Source organism: Drosophila takahashii, chromosome 2L, assembly GCF_030179915.1.
Source record: "Drosophila takahashii strain IR98-3 E-12201 chromosome 2L, DtakHiC1v2, whole genome shotgun sequence".
Taxonomy (NCBI): domain Eukaryota; kingdom Metazoa; phylum Arthropoda; class Insecta; order Diptera; family Drosophilidae; genus Drosophila; species Drosophila takahashii.
In genome coordinates this window covers 4,622,825-4,645,615 of record NC_091678.1, presented here as the reverse complement: position 1 = coordinate 4,645,615, position 22,791 = coordinate 4,622,825, and the positions used below count along the sequence as shown (strand labels likewise).

General features: G+C 40.3%; 2 protein-coding genes across 2 annotated transcripts in view; one reads left to right on the top strand and one right to left on the bottom strand.

Annotated features, from left to right (window-relative positions):
* Nucleotides 1-22,791, bottom strand: part of fipi (factor of interpulse interval) — a 69,981-nt gene that overhangs the window by 14,038 nt on the left and 33,152 nt on the right. The gene's annotated exons all lie outside the window — the stretch shown is intronic.
* Nucleotides 16,981-17,960, top strand: LOC108064021 (uncharacterized). The gene has a single exon (XM_017151344.3). It carries the CDS (start codon nt 17,095-17,097, stop codon nt 17,686-17,688), a length of 594 nt encoding a protein of 197 aa, XP_017006833.2. The 5' UTR covers nt 16,981-17,094; the 3' UTR covers nt 17,689-17,960.

Below are 22,791 nucleotides of genomic sequence, written 5' to 3'. Positions count from 1 at the left end.
CAACTATGAAAGTACTTTATGTGAGCTAACAAAAATATTTCTTTTATTGAGTTTCACCAGAGCCTCAGCCTCTGCCTCAGAGTGTGCCTGAGTTCCCATTTTAGGCTGAGTGGATCGAGTGCCGCCCCAAAACTTTTGTTCTCAAAGCGCTGTTGCAGAAGGCCAAGTCCCCAGTTGCCACCAAGTACCATTGTTGGCCGAAGTCGAAGACAAGTTGATACCGGATACGAGCTCCGTGGGATGGGTTATTTGATATATGCAATCTAGATCCTAGACCTACGAGGAAATCGTTTTATTTACTTAAATTAAGCAACGCCTTGTGGTGTTATAGTGTAAGCTGCTTTTTATCGGTTTAAAAAGTCTGTTATACGTTGGTTTTTGATATTTTCCACTACATAATTGCTAACTATTGCAGCCTTATCGTAGCCCATTCAAATGCAATTATGTCAATTGGGCTTTGTGTGCAGGCTGGAAAACTATAAAATTTGATTTATTAACTACACAAATTAACCGCAAGTGTTTGGCCGTAAATTGTGAAACGAACCTTTTTGCATGCAAATTGCCAGATGATGCGACATAAATTGTGCAACATTTGCATTTAAAATGTCATGGCGAAATTATAACTTAAAGCCCTCGGCCACATTAGCCGGTCAAATAAACCTGTTCGAGCCGCACAAAAAGCCATCATAGTTATACCCGTTACTCGTAGAGTAAAAGGGTATATTGTATTCGTGCAAAAGTATGTAACAGGTAGAAGGAAGCGTTTCCGACCCCATAAAGTATATATATTCTTGATCAGGATCACTAGCCGAGTCGATCTAGCCATGTCCGTCTGTCCGTCTGTCCGTCTGTCTGTCTGTCTGTCTGTCCGTCTGTCCGTATGAACGCTGAGATCTCGGAAACTATAAAAGCTAGAAGATTGACATTTTGCATGCAGATTCTAGGAGTTCCTACGCAGCGCAAGTTTGTTTCAAAAGGGTGCCACGCCCCCTCTAACGCCCACAATCGCATATATACGATTTTAAAAATTTCAATATTTTGGAAAAGTAAAAATGCAGTTTTATTGTGTTTATCAATACCTATCGAAATGTAGAAGAAATTTTTTAAATCGGACCATTCGTTAAAAAGTTACGGCGGATCAAAGTTTTTCTCCATCTCTTTCGCACTCCCTTTAGCTGAGTAACGGGTATCTGATAGTCGGGGCACCCGACTATAGCGTTCTCTCTTGTTTTTAGTAGTTTTCGGCATTTGCACACGCAACAGCACACAAACAAACCGCAGACTGTGGCATATGGTCGGTGTTTCGGTGTTCTGGTGTTTTTGTTGCTCTCTGATGTGATGTAATATTCGCCGATGTGGTTGTTGTTGTTGCCTTGCCGGTTATTGTTTGTTGCGCTAGTTTTGTGGTCGCCCTTTGTTTTGCCCCAGACAATGCAAAAATGGCAAAAAGCATTGCAAAAAATGTTGCTTACGCAACAGCAGCACACGCCTCGGATTTCCCGGTCCCCAATTGTTGCAGCGCCTGTAGTTAGGCAACGAAAAACAACAAAAAACAGGGAACAGAAAACAACACATTCGCATGCAACGTCAGCAACAGCCAAGTTTTAATTACGTAAAATATTTTTGCGTAGCCCTGCTTCACTCCCTCTAATCAACTTAAAAGCCGGGTTCTCGCACAAGCTGCTGTTGCAGTTGCAGCATCAGACGAAAATTGCAATTCGGCAGCACGGGGTCCGAAATGTTGCAGCTCGCAAATGCGCCACGTAAGTCTCCCGTTGCAACTCCGCGGCTCTGGATCCCAAAAGATCCCAAAAGCCCTTTCCCCGGCAAAGAGCTTAGAAAAGTCAGACATCAGTGCATTCTCATCTTCCCCAAGCACTGGTAATTACAGCGCACCATGCACTTCCATTGAAAGTCGTCAGTTCAGCTTCACTCCAAAAGGGCATATCGCTATTGTTCAGTGGTTTTTGACTGTGCTGGAAATTCTGAAAATTCGTGCAGGTCAAAGGTTGAATTTGAATAGAGTTTATAAGGATATACTTTTGCTATTTCAGGATATTTGAAAATTAGCCGGTCTTTAGGAGCTCCATTAAAATTTTGAAAGATAAGTCTTTACGTAAGTAATATTTCCTGAATATTCTTAAAATTTATTTTACTGATTATTTACTTTCATTCGAAAATATAATTATCTTGGGATTTACATAACTAAATAATTTAAGGTTGGTATTTACGAAATAAAAACGTGGAGAATAAATTCACATGTAAGTTAAAGCACAGAAAATTCTGTAATTTCTAAAGATTTTAAAATCTATATAGATTATTATTTAAATATCTTTAAAATATTTTCTTATCATTTTCCCTGTTCCGAAGTGATTTCTGGCAGTTTACCAAAAATATATTAAACATATTTTAAAGAGCAGAAAATGCTATACCTTTTTCTATTGCACATTCAGTTATTCCCTCACGTCCAGCGTATTAAATAGTGTGTGGAGCCCGCAAATTGTTTCTCTTCTGGGTTTGTTGTTATGTAATTACTTGCTGAGTGGCGTACGCAAAATGTTTGAGCTGGCAGTTGCCAAAGCGACAGAGACTGAAACAGAAACACAGAAACAACAACTCCAACAGCAGGACATGAACCACACACACACAGACGCGAACAGTGAGTGCTAAGTGCTTTTTGGCATGCAACTACCTACTACATACTGCACACTGCATTTATGAATGCTTGTATAGGTAGGTGCGAACATTTATTAACATGCATGCGGCGGAGGCAACAGTAAAAGCAATTTAGTTTACTGCAAATGTTGGCCGGCGGCCCTTTGTTCTGCTGCCTTCAGCATTTTGGCTGATTCATGGCTAAACGTTTTCCAGCAAACAGTGCGTATGATTGATATCGTAGGTGGCCAACAGAACAGAACAGCCCGTGTGTGCGGTGTACGAAAATTGAATTCACAACTTGCGGGTGGCGGACAACTTGGTCCATTAGAAGCCAAGCCACTGGGCCAACAAAGTAGATAGAACCAATAGACAGGAGTGCAGGCATAAATCACAAGTCACCTGGCTGATATTTTGGCCAACAATTGTTAATCAACTCGCAACATGACAGGCACAAATTATGCGAGGGACTCGAGGCCAAGTCGCCAAGCCAGGCCAAAATCCGGTCAACAAAGGCCTGGAGTTGTGGCAACTGATATTGGGAGTAGGCTTACCTTTGCCTGCGAAGTGTTTGCTAATGTCTGCGTGAATGGAATTTATTATGCCAGCCGGCAATCGATCAACGTAACCTTTTGTCCGATCGGCGTGGCCAGGCCAAAATGCTCTCAATCGATTTCAATTGCCATAAATTGCAACATTCTGTCAATTTGCCCACACAAAAGTCAATGCAATTATGTGCAAATTGCATTTTATTTGATTCGATTCGTGGCATTGATTGGATTATGCAAATGTTTGATGTAAATTGCAAAAGCATGCGGCTAATTGAAACGCCGGAAGGAGAAAAGTTGAGGCAAAAAACTTTCTGCGCCAGGTGCTGGGCCATTTTTCCAACATAAAATTATTTAGTTCAATAATTTCGGATTCCTTTTTGGGATTTCTGAAGGAAACTTTCTGCCTCAGCTTGGCAAATTAAATTCTCGCATTAATGGGAATATTTTACAGAGCGAACTTCAAGACTTCGACATATTTCCCTCGTTGTCGTCCTGAGGTTGGTTTACTTAGAGTAGTTTTAATTAACAGATGCTTTGCTTGTGAAAAGCTATGCAAATGCGAAAAGCTCTCAAATGGGACCAATTACAGAGTCAACATGTGGAATTCTGTTTCACATATATGTACAATCTGAATAAATAAGCAAAAGTGATACAGGCCATAATTACTATATTCATGACTTGGCACTCAAGAGTCAATTAAATTAAAAATGTTTGGGATATCAAAGTGGCTTTTAATGGCTTACCACTTTTTGTACATTTTTTTCAGATTTCAAAAGGGAGTAAAAAAACACTTCCTAAAAAACTTTTGGATAATTATGATTAAAATATTAATTTATTCAGATTAAGTTCAATCTGCCTGCTTTTATTTAGCAGATTATTCAGGGGTAAGCGTGTTTTTGCATTTTCATTTTCAATTAGCGATCGCTTTTGATGGGCGCATTATGCCATCGCATATTTATGCATATCGGCCGAATACAATTTGAGCCGCAATTACAATTGCAATTGGGGCTGCATTCATAATCAATCGGCGGATGTTTTTAGAGGAGACATTGCAATTGAAGGACGATGATGACGGTTTTGGTCCAGACATCAAATTGCTAAACAGAAATAATCAACGCACTGACATTTTAAATAAATCATAGGGACATGGGCCGTCCTCTCTGCCTCTGTGACATTTGTTTTGGTAAACAACGTGTGTGGTGCACCGCATTCGCTAATTGAAGTGTCGCGACGGCCAACGTGGCGTATGCGTAATGTTTTAGTGGCGTATGAATAATGTCGCTTGGCGAAAGGCCATTGACATTTGACAGGACATTAAATGTTTGCAACATGTTTGACATGTTAAATTTAAATTCCCGACATAATGAAGAGGAAAACAGGCTTTGAATGGCCTTAACTCAGTCACAGCTTTCGGCTAGAAACTTGGTCCTTGTGTCAGTCCAAAATTGAGCATACATGTGAGGACATGGAAAACAGAAAATTGCTCCACTGATGCCTGCAATTGTCACGACAACTTGCTGCTTCTAATTGCAGTTTGCTGGCAGTTGCCATTCTGGCACTCGCACAACGTCAACTTGACACAATTCGAAAGCTCGATGCCGTTTTGCCATTGTGCTAGCTCGGGCTAATTCCTCTGACAGCCTAAGTTAGTGAGTGACATCATAAAGACAGAGAAAAAGAGAGAGGAATGGAAAATTAAAGTCTATGCATAGAATAGGTTAAAAAAATGCCAAACTATACAGTTTGAAAATTAAAGGAAAAACTAGCATCAGATATATTTTCCTGTAAAATGCATATTAATATAGTTATTGATTTTTTTCGGAGTACCAGCAAATATTCATCCTGACATTTGTTTACTTTTTCCTGTAGCTCGCATTCATTTACATATGTAGGTAAATCAATTTAGAGATATTTCCCTTCCTTTTTCGGCACTGGCCATATAATTGATTGCCGTTTTTGCTAGCCACATTTGGCCAGAAGCACAATTCTGCACAACTCTGCTCAAAACTTAGACTATACTTTGCGGTTACGTACTAATTGGGCACTTGCCACGTCCTGATTTATGTGCATCTTCCTGCCCGGCAATTTGTCCAGTTTATTTGAGGCACGTTGTGGCCATCGGGCAAATACTCACAAATGGCCGAAAGGACAAAGAAAACACCATTTTGTGTGCAAAAATAATTTTTGAAAACTTTTCATACACTGGCCAAGTGTCGGGCGTTGAGAGCTGTCAAGAGCAGGGCCAGAAAGACACCGACATCGATATAGGACTCAGGACTAGCCGCACAGGACCTCGAGTAGCAGACCAATGCGTAACACTTGGGCCAAACAAACTTGTTTACACATTTTTGGTTGCTCAATTTCTAATGTCAACAAGCGAGCCACTACTGCCAAGTTGCTCGTCCTTGTTGTCCTTGGGTCTTCCGCTTGTGGGTGGGTGTCCTTGTGGCCTGCTTGTTGCCACTGCAATTGGTCTGCCGTTTAAGCCCGAGAATGAGCTAGAAGTAATTCACGACCAGTACTCAGCTCGACAAAAAAAAAGGGAAAAAAAAGGACACTTCCTTGACCGTGTGCCAGATGCAGGGTCTGCGATTCAGGACTCTCCCTTACTGCTGGCTATATGCAAATGGGCCGCCGGCACGACTTGTCGCGACTTTATGGCCCGATGCAGATGCAGTTTTTTACGATCGCGAGTACGGGCGCAGTGCTAAATTACAGTCGCGCATTAAGGCTAATCCATTGCAATGATGACGTTTAGTGGCCCCGGCGACAGTTGTGCGAACTTTTATGCGCCATAAAAATGCCACGAGACAGTGGACTAATTTTGGGAGTTTATAAGCAAAAGTGGCTAGGGGAACTAAATATATTTCATGGATTTATTAATACAAAAATATTATTTCTCTTTGGATTTTATACCCATTGTACCTTTATTTTTAAATTTAATTGGTTTTAAATTATTTAAACAAAATGAAATTAAAAGAAACTTTTTGAATATTGTAAAAGTATGAATGTCATTTTGTAGTTTTTAATAATAGCTATCGAAATGTAAAAGAAAATTTTAGAATCGGGCAATTCATTTAAAAGTTATGATCAAATAATAATAATTAAATTTTCCGATAGATGGCGCCCTTTTCAAGCGACTGCTTGCTTTGCTGCTTGCATATTTCCATTTCTCTCACACTCATCAGCTGAGTAACGGGTTCTTCCTTGTTTCTTATTTCAAATATTAAATGACCGCATTGTCTAACACGCAATAAACTTAAAGAGTGATGCAAAAATTCCATAGCAACTCCACTGTTCCTGGCACTTTTTGCTGGTTAGATGCCTGGCAGTCTTGTGCTAATTTCGATTTAATTTTATTTGAGTTTAAATTTTTTATATCCCTCAACTTGGCTTGGTGTCGTGCCGGCATTCGGTCGACATCCTGGCGACCGCCCCCCAGTCCACATATGCCATGCATTTAAATGAACATTTTCCTGTGTGCGTGAGTTTTTGCTATTCCATTCAATTACCGACTTGAGCCTCGACCCGGTATGTCTATGGAAATGTCCATGGGCGTGGTGTGTGCCAGTTGAGGAGGCTTTTATGGCTGACTGGAGCCTGTCACATTTGCTTATGCCTTGGCTTAGGTCAAATTATGTTTGACTATAAACGGCATGCGAAATTTTCGGACAAAGCCCCGGGCACATCAATTTTAATCAAAGGCCAGGGAACGTGCTCAGCATGGTAGAACGGGATGTTAAAGGAAAATGTTGGTAGGTCAGGAAGGATGAATGCCGAGAAGACCATTCTCATCGAGGCCTCTCATCATATCGTCGCATCAAGGCGTAAAAGTTTCCAGCCCTTGGACAACACTTTTGAGATGTCAAAGCGTCGCAGTAAATCAAAGCTAAGCCCTCAGCGTTGATGACCATCAAATGTCACTTGGAGAGAAGGAGAGGTACATGGGAGATTTCCAAGGCGGGGTCTTCAGATGCATCCGATGGCGAACTTTGAACTTGCACTGGGAACAACGGCAGCTTAAGCCTTAACCCCTTAATGCCGTTATCAGCTTTCGCATTTCACTTGGCTGGCTCGACTCGAACTTTGTTGGGTTATTTGGCCTTGCTTTCTTGCCTTTTGGCTTGGCCTCGCCTCGGCAATTGCACAATTTTTTCTTCCACCGTTTGCTATTTGCCACTGCCCATAGCCGCTGGGCGGTTGGCTTAAACCTGGTCACTTGACCCGCTCAAATCCTTTTTCAACAAGATTCGGGGAACTAGCCCTAGGGGTAAATCAGTGCCGCCATACTGGAAGATTATACTTCAACTTAAAACACCAAAAGAAACAAGAGAGAACGCTATAGTCGGGTGCCCCGACTATCAGATACCCGTTACTCAGCTAAAGGAAGTGCGAAGGAGGTGGAGATAAAAACTTTGATCCGCCGTAACTTTTTAACGAATGGTCCGATTTAAAAAATTTCTTCTACATTTCGATAGGTATTGATAAACAACATAAAACTGCATTTTTACTTTTCCGAAATATTGAAATTTTAAAAATCGTATATAAGCGATTGTGGGCGTTAGAGGGGGCGTGGCACCCTTTTGAAACAAACTTGCGCTGCGTAGGAACTCCTAGAATCTGCATGCAAAATGTTAATCTTCTAGCTTTTATAGTTTCCGAGATCTCAGCGTTCATACAGACAGACAGACGGACAGACAGACGGACAGACGGACAGACGGACAGACGGACAGACGGACAGACGGACAGACGGACATGGCTAGATCGACTCGGCTAGTGATCCTGATCAAGAATATATATAGTTTATAGGGTCGGAAACGCTTCCTTCTACCTGTTACATACTTTTGCACGAATCTAGTATACCCTTTTACTCTACGAGTAACGGGTATAAAAACCTAGTAACTTAAAAAATGTTTTTTTAAATATTTTATAACTATTTTCTCTTAAAGAAATATTAATAAAACCCCAAAAAAACACATGAACTTATAATCAAAAGTTTGGAAAATAAAAGTATTTATTTTTGAAGTCATACAATTTGTTAAGAATATTTATTTCTTCATCATTTTGATCTTGAGAAGCCCTTGGAAAATAATTACCTTTTATTTTAGCTAGCTGCTTTGTAATATCTCTTTATGAAAAGATTTTACTGCTCTCTGCTGTTCATTGCCAACTTTGTGTTGCCTAATTCCCTTGACTTCTGCGAATTTGTCATCATGCATCAGTCGTCCTGTCACCATCCACCAACTAACAACGAACAACCGACAAGCGAGGCTAAGCCCCCTGTGCTTTGTGGACTGGCTGCTCGCTCTATTACCTTACTACGACTTCCTGGCCCCGAGATCCTCCGCCTGGAACAATGTGTCCCGCCTAATCCTTTTTATGCCCCACTATTATTACCAGCTGCAACATAGTTATGGTTCTGCTTGACGAACCGGTTCCGACCCTTGGTAAGCTGCTTACGGTTGTCCCCACCATCCAGCCAACCAACCAACCCATTTTCCCATCCCAACTGCAAAGCCAATGACTTTGTCTCAATTTCAGCAATTGACATTCCTGTTGCTGGCAGCAACTTTAATATTTATTAGCTGTTGGCCGACTTCAAAGCCAAAGGCCCAGCATTGACATTTCAATCGGCTGATATCATATTTAATTCATCTCGGGAAGCAGGCTCATTTCTGTTTGGCTATTAAGTAAATGCCTCTGTAAATATAATGATAAATAATAATTTACTGATGGTCGTTGGCACAGTGCCAGTAGCAGAAATTTTACTTTTTGCACTGAAACAAGGGCATGTTTATACTAAAATCCCTTTTTGCTTTTACCCTTTTTTCATAAATGTCTATATCAAAAATTATAAAAGCATTGAAGTCAATAATAAAATTCATTTGTTTTCTTTCTTTTTGCCCAATTAAAATAAATTAAGTCTATGTCAATGACTTTTAGATTAATTGATTTTAAAATCGATTCTAACATCGCCTTAAAATAATTAGTAAATTCCAGCAGATATGTTTTCTCTTCGTTTTTTCTCTATTAATTTTTTTATAATATTTAATGTTTGCCAAAATTTAATTTAAGTTTATTCTTGAAAAAGGTGCCTCGTAAAGCTTTTAATAAAACAAACTTCAAGCATCCCCTAAAAACGAAATGTGGCGCAGCCATTTAAGGCGTCCAAACTGTTTGTTTATATATAACGGGCAACCGCAAAAACCATCGAATTTGGCAAAATGTCAGAATGCGGTTTTTGCCACCAAACTTTACGTATTTGTGCAGCCAAGGCAAAAGTTCAAAGGGCTGCGGTGAATGGATAAGTTGGTAGTACCCCTCAACCGAACCCAAAAAAAAAGGAAAACATTGACAAGGACGTAAAGGAAAGGATCCTGAATGGCTGTGGCTGAAAAGTTGCCCCGGCAAACATGTGCTGCAATGAGTTATATGCAGTTTTCTTCGTATCCGCCGAAAATCAATAGTACCAACTGCAACAGCTTTCGAGACTCAGCCCGTAATTTCCGAAAAGTCCAAAACCAATTGCATTTCCCATTCGCCAGTGAGTGTGAGTGTGTGGGTGCTAATCGTTGCATATCAGTTACGCGCCGCACGTTCAGTTTCTGCCCCTTGCCGCCATCATTTTTCTGCGCAGGTTGCATCTGCTTATTGCCACATAAATCAACCAATATGCCAGACAGAGCTGCAAGCCAAAAAATGCTCCCCAAGCGAGTGTGTACGTGTGTGTGAGTGTGTCACGCCTCCAGGGCGGTGCATTCCCCATCCTCCACATCCACATCCACATCCACATCCGCACCCATATCCTCATCCACATCCGCATGGCTGGCTGGCAGACAGGCACGTGTTCCATCTTAAACGTAATATGAGTGGCATCCTCTTTGTCCTTGGCAGCTGCCTAGGACTCTCCGTGACTTATGAAAATGACTTCAACCATAAATCGAGCAAAATTGCGTCTATGACTTCATAATTTCCACGTGAAAAACACTTTAAAGTTCAATTTGCCAATGTCATCGTCAGCATATGGAAGACAATGAAAAAGCAATATTTCGTTACATCAAATTTATATTGGTTTTTTGCTTAGCCACGTGTGCTGTGATATTGCCAAATATTTGTTGAAGTGCCTGAAATTATGATTTATAAATTAAGAGTGCTTGGGAATACAAAGAGACATGTACAAATAATTGTTTAAAATTTAAATATTTAAAGGGAAAAATGGGGCTATATTTATTTTATTCCAAATAAATGTTGGAGTATACTCCAAATTAATTAACTAAATTTGCTTTATTTAATTTTCTTAATCTTAAAGCATAAAGTTAAATACTTTTGCATTTAGATATGTGGTTACTTTTCTTAATCTTTAAGAAAATATAATTACTTTTGCAAACAAATGAAGACATATTCCAAAAGCTGACTTTCCAAATTCCGGCTCCACCGTTTAGTGACTTTTCTGGCAGACAAACTAAGCGTTGTGACAAATAAACGAAACGCATAAATAAAGTACTACCCTCGCCACACTGACACACACACACTCACCCAAGAGACACCAATACCGAGGCAGATGCCCACACAGGCACAGAATGTGGCACTCGTGATGGTATATTCGCATATAGATCAACTCGGCGTCGACGACACGGAAGTTGCCGTTGTATTTCCGGTTGTCTCGCTGACATTGCCGCCATTGCAGCGTCGTCGCCTGTTTGTCGCCTGTCACACACACATAGAGCCTTAAATACACACACAAACATACTGTATCCCAAAAACACAAACAGTGCAAATGAGATGCCAAAATAGTTGCGTTTATGGTTAACATTTGGAGGTAAATGAGTTTTGCTTATCCACTTGATGTTTCAGTTTCAGTTGCTATTTTCGTTTTAGTTGCTTTTGCATTTGCATTTTCGGTTTTAGCCCGGCTTAATTGTGTGCTTTTGTGTGACATTCAGTGCATCCAGAATCCAGAACTCAGTATCCAGGACATCCGCATGGATCCAAGTGCCATTCGCTGGTGATTAAATTTTCAGTTTTACGGCAACATTTTTGGGGCTGCGGGTGGGCTGGCTCACTAATTGAAATTGCTTTTTCAAAAGGCACTTTCGGTTGGCTACAAAGATGTCATCATATTCTCCTCGCCCTGGGCGTCAAATTAACTCATTATAATTTTTGGGTCGAGGGGCGAATGGCATATCCTGCCTGCAAAATCCCTGGAAAATCCAGTTTCCCGCGCAGCAAATTGAAAATTTGTTTGGGGCAAACTCAATTGCTGCATAAATAGTTTAGCCGGCTCTGCAGCTGTGGCCCATAAAGCATACGACCCGTGGCCGCAGTCGCTTGTCGGTCGTAGCTTATTAATTACCGCAACGATGTCGATGGCCCCCCGGCCACCAATGGAGCATCAATCCGGGCATCGATCTCCCAGCATCTCCACATCTCTGCATCCTGGTGTGCATTAGATTTTAATTGCACGTAATTTAACATGACTTGCTGGCGATGCCATCGATGGCATCAACCGACAGCGCTGCTGTGCCAGCGGATTTGTTACAAAGGAAATGTGAAATGTGTGTGATTGACGTCGAGCACTTGGCTCGGTGCAATGTGCCACGAAATGAAAGGATTCTCCCACAGCCAACAGCCAACCATCCGCCACCGCATCCGCAACAAATGAATCGAACTATGCAATAAAAGCCATCAATAACCGGGCTCCAGATGTCAATTGATGGGAAGAACTACAACCGACAGCCCAAGGATGCACTTGTCTCTGGCGGTAATTGTACGGACTGAAAGCAGTTGGCCCACTGAAAGCACTTCAGTGGAGGGAAATTAACACAAAAACGAGAATAAGGAAATGGCCTTAATAAAATATAATCAAGCAAATGGCTTACGTAAGCCAGCCAAGGGTTCTCCACTACAAAAGCAAATAGCAAAACAATCCATTCAGGGCAGAGATAAAAATAATCCACATAATATATTGAGTACTGAGAACAAAAGGTAGGATTCTTAGATGAAAAACTTGTGCCATTTCATGCCTAATTGATACACCCAAAAAAAAATTGATATTAACCGTGATCAATTTGCGGCATCTCAATTTGATATGCTCTAAATATAAACCATAAACTTTAATGCTTAAACGCTATCTCGCTTTATTTAAAATTAAAAAATAAGTTTTTCTCTTATGATCTCCGAAAGAGAGTAATAAGCACAATGACGAAATTTAATATCAATTTTACCACTGTTGCATGGTAAAAACGACATTCGTATAAATACCAGAAAATCAGCAAGCGCATATCAATTTAATCCCGCGTGTTTCTTTTTGTGTAGGACAACAAGTAAATACTTTTATTCGATACACAAAAACAGTAAAGAAAAAGTTACACAATAAAATGAAGAAATCATGTTCCTTTTACTTATTTAAACCAATCTGTATACTTTATTCAAAAATAAATGCATTTTATAAATAAATAAATAAATTCAATTAAAGCCTTTGTTGTTCATTTATTATACCCATTAAAGGCAAAGTGTTCACTGCGCAAACACATTTCCTGAGCTCGCCCATAAATTCAACTCTTCAAGGGGCTCTAAAATTTTAAATTCCATATTTCCTGTATCAATTTTAAGCTCCAACTAACTGTAAAAAAGTGTGGGCCATAAAAAGTTAGCAGGCAACATGGCCTGGCCAACATAAAGCCCATGAATGGCCAGAGCAATTTGACAGCTGTTGATGGATTCGGGGGCTGCAAACAGAACTATAACTACGACTATAACTATCCGTGTCACTGCTGCTTTCGCCGGCTGCAACTTTAATGCCTGAAAAGGAGGAGGGACTTGGGAAATCAATAGGGATCCACATCCGCCCGCGGGGCAAAACACCCGATAACGGGCCGCTGGATTTATCCCCAGCCGGGGTCTGGCAAAGGAATTGCTGCAGTAAAAATTGGCAGTGACAAGCAGCCGGGCTGCGAGGTGGATCTGGATCTGGGCTCCAGAATCCCAGAATCCCAGAGTGCTGGCGGTGGTGGCAGCGGTGGCGGTGATGACGACAGGAACAACAAAAACTGGCGCCACCAAACTGCGACGCCATTTGTCTGCCGAAATAGGAAGCAGCTTACAGAAAATGGCACAAAAAAAAGTGGGGAAATGTGGAAATGTGGAAAAATATCGCCCTTTTTGGACGTGACCTAGAAATCTTAAGTTTGGGGCAACTTAAACGAACGAACGACTTGTTAACTTGGCCATGTGCATGTTTCTTCTCCTCGACATTCAATTGATTTATTAGCATTCAATTTTTGCCCCGCATAATTAGGTTTTGTTTGTACAAATTGATTGAGTGTCCAGCTGATTGCCAGCTCATTTATTAAAGCCAACCGACATTGGCCGCACAATATTAATAATTTAATTAGTTTCCGTTCGAGCCAATTTGTATGGGAATGAACTGCCCGGGCGTATCTTTGATTTAAGTCGGCAAAAGGACTTTTAATTAATTCCGATAAAGGCAATTTCACACCGGGTAATCGGTGCATCAGTCATTAAGCTATTCACAAACAGGCTTTAATTCGCATTAAGTGATATTATTGAAACACTACCGGCAGAGTTATTGCACTTTCAATAATTTTCGAAAATAAATCGAATTATGTTCGGTAGTAAATTGAAATCAGCACTGCTGGATTCAGCAGGATATTTATTTGTGAAAAAGTTTAAAAATATTTTTCAGTACTTAAAGCATTGAATAAAATAATAAATTATATTTCTAAATTTATCAAAGTCAGAATCTAGACATTTAATTTAAAAAATTTTTTAGTTTTAAAGCATTTATGGTAAATTGAATATTAGCCAACCGAATATTAACTTATCAATCATATTATAGAAAAAACATGTTAGCCATAAGTATTTAAAAGCATGCCTGCTTCAATTGTTCAACCCAAATGTCAAACCCTTGTCTCCGATTGAAAATGTTTTGCTTTCAGAAAACATTCTATGAATTTCACGCCTCAGGGCCCTTATCCTTAACGTAAGGACTCATTCATATTCATTCATATTCAGAGGCCTCCCTTTGAAGCACTGCCCACACTCGAGCTGGCTTTAAATATGTTATAATTTTAGCCTCGTGACTTCATGGCGATATTATCGATTTGCCAATGGTTGCCAAAAAAGCATTCCGGCAAATGGCCAATGCCAAGAGGTTGATGTGGCGGCTGCCTTCGGAGTATTTGAGGGTCGACTGGCGCCGTCTGGTCGCGGGCACAGCGAACAAAGTGTAACCTTAACACACGCAGCTGAAACCATCCCCTTTTGCATCCCCTTTTCCACCCGCAGACAAGGAGGACAGACAATGCCGTTCATTACAGGAGGCGAAGTGTAGGAAAAACAAACAAGTTTTCCCAGCGTTGGCGACGCCGCTGCTGATAAAGCATAAAACTGTCGTCAAGGCTTTGCCAGAATTCAGTTTCTTTCTTCTTTCCCGTTTCTTTCTTCTTTTTTTTTCAAAAATTGAACTGGGTCTGAGAGGCAGGACGAAAGGGACTGGGAGCAGCCGGAGGACTCTCGTGTGTTGGGCGTCATAATAAGGCTAACACAATGGGCAGGATTAAGTGGGTCCAAAGTGCAATGTGCCCGTCCTTTGTCGTCGTTGCATTGGAAAGCCCGGCAGCCCGAGGCTGTTGCTTGTTTGTTGCGCTTTTGTGTCGGCAACAACAGCTTCTGGTCGAGTCCTGGTCCTCCGACATACATGTGCATGTCCTTGTTGGATGTCTAGTGGCTTCTACCGCCCGATATATATGTATGTGCAGAAGTACTAATGCGTCCTGGCCTGATTCCCGGCCCGATTCGCATTGCAATTGCAAAGTAAATGCCCTAATGCGCTTATCCTTTTAGCGTCGGTCGGGCATTCGTTTAGGCCACCTAACCAAACCATACCAAACCGAACCTTTTCCCCCTGGCTACAGGACCTCCATTATACTTTCCACTATACTCCTTCTCGTCGCACTTTTTCACACCCATTTCTTTTTTCCGCCAGTCTGTGCAAACATTGTCGCTATCGCAGTCGTTGGGTTTGAAAATAATTTGAATGCTCTCTGTGACTTGCTCACGGCGGAAGTGAGAAGGGAATTACGTTATAAGTAGCTAACTTCCTTTGCCCAGGGGCAACTTTTAAGTTCCGTTTTTTATTTGTTTATCTAGGCATACTTAGAAAGCAAGTTGGCAATAATAGGTAAAATGCTCGTTAAAAAAATGTTCCCATAAGTAATTAATTGTGTTTTATATATTTTTTAAAATATTTAAAAAAAATGAAAATGATAAAGTTAAAAACTTAAATAGTACAATATTTTTCCTGAGCTTAAAAGACTTAAATTGAATAAATGTTTTGTATAAATTTCTTTGAATTGATTTTTTTAAACTGGTTGATTGTTTTTAGTCGAAAAACTTTTCAAGCGCTTTTGAAACTCTTTTCCGTGATTGTACACATGGCGAAATGGGGCATGTAACACTAATATTGGATAACCTGGAGGCGAGGCCAAAAATTTCGATATTTTTCCCTTACGTTTCTCGCCGAAATCCAGTCAATTTTCGTCCTCTCACGCTCCAGTGACCGATTTATGCGGGGATTGGTCCCATGGAGGACAAAAAAGGGCAGGAGGCAGTGAACCATGCGGGTGTCAAATATTTGCACAGTTGTTAAATTCCATCAATGGCTTGTCACAGCCAGGAACACATGTCAACGGCAGGGATATTTTCCTTCCCTCTTTTTATAGCAAAAAGACATTCGACCTTTTGTCCAAATTGGGGTATTGGATATACGCATGCACATGCGAGCTGAAACTATGCTAATTAACCGGCAATTAAGGCGACCGAAGAAGTTCCCAAAAACACACAGCTGTTGCACACCGAGCAGCCATAATACCAACAATGCCGAAGAAGAAGGGTTAACTTTGCCACCCCAACCACAAAATGGCGGGCAGACGACTTCCGGTTTACGACTCCCATATCGCACACTCGCAGGAAAGAGAGGGAAATAAAAGGAGAGGGAGTCGCCGTCGAACGCCATTGTTTATTCAAGCCAATATCCGTTATTTAAGTTGAACTTCCTTCCGCCAGACATTCGTTGTGGCCGTTGTCAGCTGTTTGTTTGGCTTTTGTTTGAAATATTTAGCACTGCTGCAAAAGCAAAAGCAAGTGCAAATAGCAAATAGCGCCTCTATTTGGACAAAAGTTCAGCAGACACAACACAACTGCAGTCAGTGGACAAAGTTCATCCTAAAAGGAAGTGTGAACTTTGCGCCATTATATAAAGTTAGCGGCACTCGTGCGCAGCCAAAAAGCGAACTCGAAAATGGCATGCCATAAATTGCCGTGCGAAATTCCTGTCAAATTTGCCAGCGTTTGACCGCAAATTAATGCAATTGGCCAAAAGACGAGAAATACAATTTGGCAGACATTTTATTTGGCATTTTCTTTCGAAAGAAAATACAGTGTACACCATGCAGAAAATAAAGTGAACCGATGTCCGTTTGGAAATTAATTTTAGTTATATCTTAATATTTTCCAATTTTCTAATTTAACTTCTTAATTTAAATATATATTTTGTATGGTATATTTGCAAAAACATATTTTCATTTTATTCATAAAATAATTATTAATTTTAACCTTAATCCAAAACGGTTGCTTTAGAAATGGTTTCCCTTATAATTCAACTATTTATTGTAACATTTTTATTATCAAACCGTCCGTGTTTCTAATTTCAAATATTTTTCGTTCTCTTTCCCTACAGCTCCACATAATATTTCAGTTTATACAGATCTCTCCTACAGTTCACATCTCAATCTATACTAGCTAGTTAAGTTGAAGATAGAACAACAATTTGAATACTTGAAAATCGGTATATTTTTGTAACTGCGAAATGGACGGTGAAAAACCGGGAACATCTAAACGTGCGTACCGAAGGAAGCCGGAAAAGTCTAGTATTGTATTTTGCGGTAAAGATTTTTACTACGACTTGGACGACTTGGAGGACGGACCGGTACCAGTTAAACCAGTATACCGACGAGTGCGGTCAAAAATTGATCCCGTTTCCAGTAGCGACGAGTTTCCTCGTCCCGAAGGACCGTTGCTTAAGCATGTTGGAAAGAGGCCTCCGAAATTTGATCCGCACCATGATGAATCAGCCGATGAGTCTGTCGACGACGATGAAGACGTACCCAGAACAACCAGGGCCAAACGCACGGTTACGAAGAAACCGAAAATAGCAAAGGACTTGAAATCTACTGCCACCACGACAGCTGCCAGAAAGGCTGCTGTGAAGAAAGCTGTTGAAGTCGCGAAGAAAGCTCGTCAACGGAATGCCGATGTCAACAATTCTGATGAATCGCAGGCTAAGTCGGGCGAGTCCAAATCTCGGAGTTGGTGGAGAACCTGGATCAAGTGGTCGAGATCTGAAAAGCGTTCCGCTTTAAGTCAGACTATTGTAAAGAGCACTTGTCTCTTAAAACATTAATTAACATTAACTTCTATTTTTGTATAATTAATCAAAATTCCCAATTTACGGAGCCCGACTTCAAGATATACTCGACGCCATTTTAGACTTTACGAAAATTAAAATAATAATTTTAAATACTTATTTATAATTTATCAAAATTCCTTATTTATGGACCTGAATTCAAGATTTTTGGACTTTACACGAACTGCATAATAAACACGCAGCCCGTGGAGCACTGAAAACGGATGCTCCGGGCCAGATCCATTATAATATACCTGCAGATGGCCAAAAACTTTACCGTTGCCATTATCATTATCTTTGGATGGGGGGAGTGGCTCTGCTCTGTTCTGCTTCGTTTCAACATGTTTGGGCTAATTAATGTCAGAAGCCATGGCAGGGATAACTTGGCCAACGGTCTGCCATTTTGTTTTCCACCTATACACGGGCAGGCAATTGAAATTTAGGGCCGGAAGTTTATTGTTGCAACAATGGAGCGAACTTGGCAGCGGATGCTGCTGTGGAACCTCCACTATCCGTTGTCTTTTAAGAACTAGTTCTGGACGGGTTTTTTGTCCGTAAATAAATCCCTACGAGCATAAATGAAATGCAAACTTTTTTCCGGTAAGCTGACGTTCTAATTGTTGCACGGCAGTCCCGAGTTTGCAACTCCTGTTGTTCCACGCTATCCGCCCCCCCTGGCACTTCTCCGGCACCCTCTTGTTTTTATACAGTTTTTTTTCTCCTTTCTTTAACTAATGTAGAGCACCTTTAAATTGAAAACCTAATGAGAAAACGCCCTTGGGGAAGTGCTCAAAAATTAAACAGAAAGGGCTGCTGGTTACGTGCTCCTGCCAACATAATTGCGCTTAAAATCGTTTAAGTGTTTTATAATCCGCCCAACGATTTTTTCCAGCTGCTGTGGCCGCTTTAAACGATGTGCCATCCATTCTGGGCGATACCAGGATTCCGCAAAAAGTATAAAAAAAATGCAGAATGGGTAAAGCAAACCGAAATGGCTTTTTAAAGCGTTGGCCAGGCACGACGATCCTTTCGGTTGTGTGAGTGTGGGTGCGTATTTGCTTGTGCTGGTCAGTTAAGGCTCTTATGAACGCACACACACACACACACACTCGCCCATGTGAGCCATTAAAAGCGAAGCAAATTTTTGCACGCCGTTTGCGGATTTTTGGCGCTTTTCTTTGTGGCCAACGCCGCACCACAGTGGCATGCGATTCGCCAGCGGTGCAGCTGCCCTGCAAGTGGGTTAATTACGCACGTGGTTCGTACGTGCAGCCAAAGAAATTAGCTTGTGAGAAAATAAAATATTTGTAAGTCGCCACGGAAAAATAAAAATATCTTACATTTCTAAAGATAACTATTTTACCTTCAAATCTTTTATACGGGTGACTAAAAGTATGCAACAATATGTTTCGATTACGATATTTCGATGGCAAAAAATGACATCTGCTTTACACTGCATATTCTTAGACACTTTTTAAAATGATTTTAACTAATAAATATGGATTTTTTACATTTTCTAAATATTTCGGTATTGGCTATTCTCAATTATCATATTTTCAAAAATATATGAAGAAAAGAATTTTTTTATAAATTAAATTAACTATTTTTATTTGCCCTTCTCTGCAGACCATCTGCTACCTACATAAATATTTATATGAAAGTAAACCAACTTTTATTTTCTCTTCAAAATTGTTGTGACATTCTTCCGCCCGAGTGCCTGCCATTTGACTTGAATAATCCCCAAGCCAACCCAAAACACCTTAAAGCCAAGAAGTAAATTAAATTTATTCACACATCTGGAGTAGCTGAATATGTAGTAGGAGAAGTGTGCTTTGGTCTTTGGGGGAAGAACCTTTGAGCTTCCGCTCTATTTTCACCCACAAGCTGGGCGCCAATTGAGGTCACAATTGTGTGCGAGGAATCCGTCTGCGGACCCAAATACATTTCATACCGTAAAACCCTTTTGCCGGGGCAGCCACTCGACGCACCACTTGCTGGAATTCAGAAAAAGTTCCCACTTACCCGGAACTTAAGACACTCAAGGGCTGCCACACATGGCACACAGGCACACATGCACCGAGCAACAGATACTTCGGCCTTCGTATGCAAATAGCGGAGTGAGCCACTTAGGAGCAGCTCCGGATGGGAAACCTCCACCTCTGGCTTACGTACCTGCAGGAGACAAACAACAAATAAACATAAGTAATAATGTAGAGCTTTCTGTGGTTAGTCACATGAATATGAATGTATTTTATTTTTACATATTTATTTCCGCTTTTTCCCCCTTCAGTTTTTCCTTTTCCCTGGGAAGTATGCTTATTTAAATGGCAAACAAATAGACAAGCAAACCAAAGGACCTCAGAGAGAGAGTTATGTAACCGAAGCTGTCGACAGCTTTTGCCCTCCATCCATGTCCATGCCCCATGTCCCGTGTGAGGCGATTGTGAAGCGCTTAAATCTTTAGAAAATATCTAAATTGTTCTCTATGGCTTTTGTGTCAGCTGTCCCACCCAGACAATACGTGTGTGTGTGTATTTTTGTATACGTATACGTACGAGTACATGCGAGTGTGCGACATGCATTATGCTGTTTTTGACTTTGCCACAAAACTACGTAAAAATGTCTTTCTCGCTCGCCTCGTTGCCTGTGAAATGAACTTCATTGTAAGCCGCTCTGGGGATTTGCTGTGACAAATGAAATTTATAGTTCTCCGATCCCCTTTTCCCCGGATGGCAAAACTGCAAAGCTGCAAATCTCCAAATGCTGCAAATCTAATTCATCTTTCGAATTAGTAACGTATTTTTCTGCATATGGGATTTTTCGTAAGGGGAAGTCAGGTTGGATGAGATGTAAAGGAGATAAGGTAGTGTTTTAAGGTTGTGTCTTAAAGATATTTTATACTCAATAGTATTATTAAACAAAATTTTAATTAACCGTATTCAATAGATAAATACAACTTGATCTGTAAATTTTATTATTTTGTTTTTTATGTTTTCTTAAATGTAAATAATAATTAAAATTCACCTTTCCAGTTTTCTTTACTTAGAATATTTTTAACAACAAAATAAATAGTTTTTGAATTTGTTTAATTATATTCCTTTAGAGATAAAAACTTAAAAAAAAATCAAATTAATACCAGGTATCAATTTAGTCGAAACCCTTGTCATTATCTCTGTGACTTGCTTTTTGTGTAGCCAGCGACCGACAATGGTCCTTTGTGCAGATGTGACATGCAGCCCCAAAAGTGGCATAAATAAAATTTCATAGCATGCTTTTTTGCGCTTCCTCCGAGAGATGCGCATACGGATACAGATGTCCATGGGCAGCGCCATTCGTCATCTATTGCTGGACAGGGTTAACCCCGACTAAGAGGGGTTTTTATATAAGCATCCATCATGCCGGCCCCTACCCCTACCTCTTGGGTTTTTAGAACAGGGCAAGTCATTAGCCTGAGTGCGGGTACTTTAAATTTGTCAATGGATGGGGGCGGCTCGCTTTAATCAGATTTATCAAAGGACATAGGATATGGCATGGGCCTGACTGACAGCTGTTTGCGGTCGGACAGCTCGGTGGTCAAATGTATAGCCTGTTGCATTCGCTCGAGTGCCGGAAAGGGGTTCCCCTGCTAATCTAATAAGTTTCCTAACAAACCGCAGCGATACTATCCTGTAATACAAAATCCTCATTCATGTGTGTGTGTGTATGTGCGGTTGTGTCGAAGTGTGTGTGTGAGGACTGCAAGTTGTTGTGGTTAATTTTGTGAGAGACAGCTCTGTAAATGTGGCCTGCACTTGCGGTTGCTCTAAGATTTGATTGCAACTGTAATTTAGGCACGCCTGGCTGCCCAATTGCTCTTCTTTGGCCACTTCAACGAGAACAAAAGTCGATTATAATATGGGGATGCATTTTCTGGATTAATGAATTTAATTCCCTTAAGCATGCTAACCGTAAACCGTTTTGTTCCGTTTTGTACCGTTTGTAAATATATTTAATCACTAATTTCAAATAAAAATATTTAAAATTTGAAAAATATTTATAAAAGTGTCTAAAAGTGTGCAATAACAAATTGCAAGGGATATTGTATTCAATCGTCTGCATTCTTTTAACACCTTTAAAGTTGATTTTAAAACACCTTTTTTATTTCGTTAGTGAATTTATGGGCAATTTAACTTCTTATTTTATTTGAAATAATTTATTTTGGCTTTTAAAGGATATATCTCTAGTTTATACGCTATATATTTTATATCTCTCTTTCCATCTCGCTTGAGTGACTGTGCCGAATTTCGTGTGGAGCTCGCCAGCATTTGTTTTAAAATTAAAGTGCAGAGCAGCAGAAAAGCAACAGCGGGCGCACTTCTTCCTTGTATCCAGCCAGGATAACACTATCCTTTTCGAAGGAAGGCGAGGACCATGGGTGGCTTTTTTCCCGGTTGTTTCTACGCCATATTCCGGCTGTACTATATCTGAGTTATGTGCCATCAGCCAGTGCTGATTAAGCGGAGCATCGCAGCGCCACGGGCATCTCCATCTTCTCCTGATTTTTTTGATCGGAAATGTCGGGGCCCGAGTTTGCCATCGAATTCAGCTGCCAAGTATGCTTTGTGCTTCGCACGGAAATATATGAACATTGTTATGTTCAAAAGCAAAAATAAGAAAAAGAGCTTCGAGAGGACTTTAAAAGTTGAGTGGCGGTGGGTAGAACAAGAGAGATGCACTGAGTGGAGGAAACAGTTACTAAGCTGCTGAGTGGACTTAGGTATTTTTCTAATACAAAAACTTTGGAAAACTTTTAAAAACTTAACTGGAAAAAGCATTTCCTTTGTTTATATATTTATTGTGCACTATATAAAAAATAATGTCCCTTTCTAATAAAAAGCCCAATATCGTAACATTTTTCCGTGGATTTTATCAATATTAAGTTCTAAGTTTGAAACTTCATTAAATTTGTCATAAATATAATTTATGTGCAACTTTTAATGGCTAGCAATAAATCGTAAGCCATGAATTAAAAATGCGTTAGGATTGCATAAAAGTAACTTATAATAACATAAACAACACAATTAATAATTCAACTGGTTTTAATGCTTTTAAAGTTTTTTT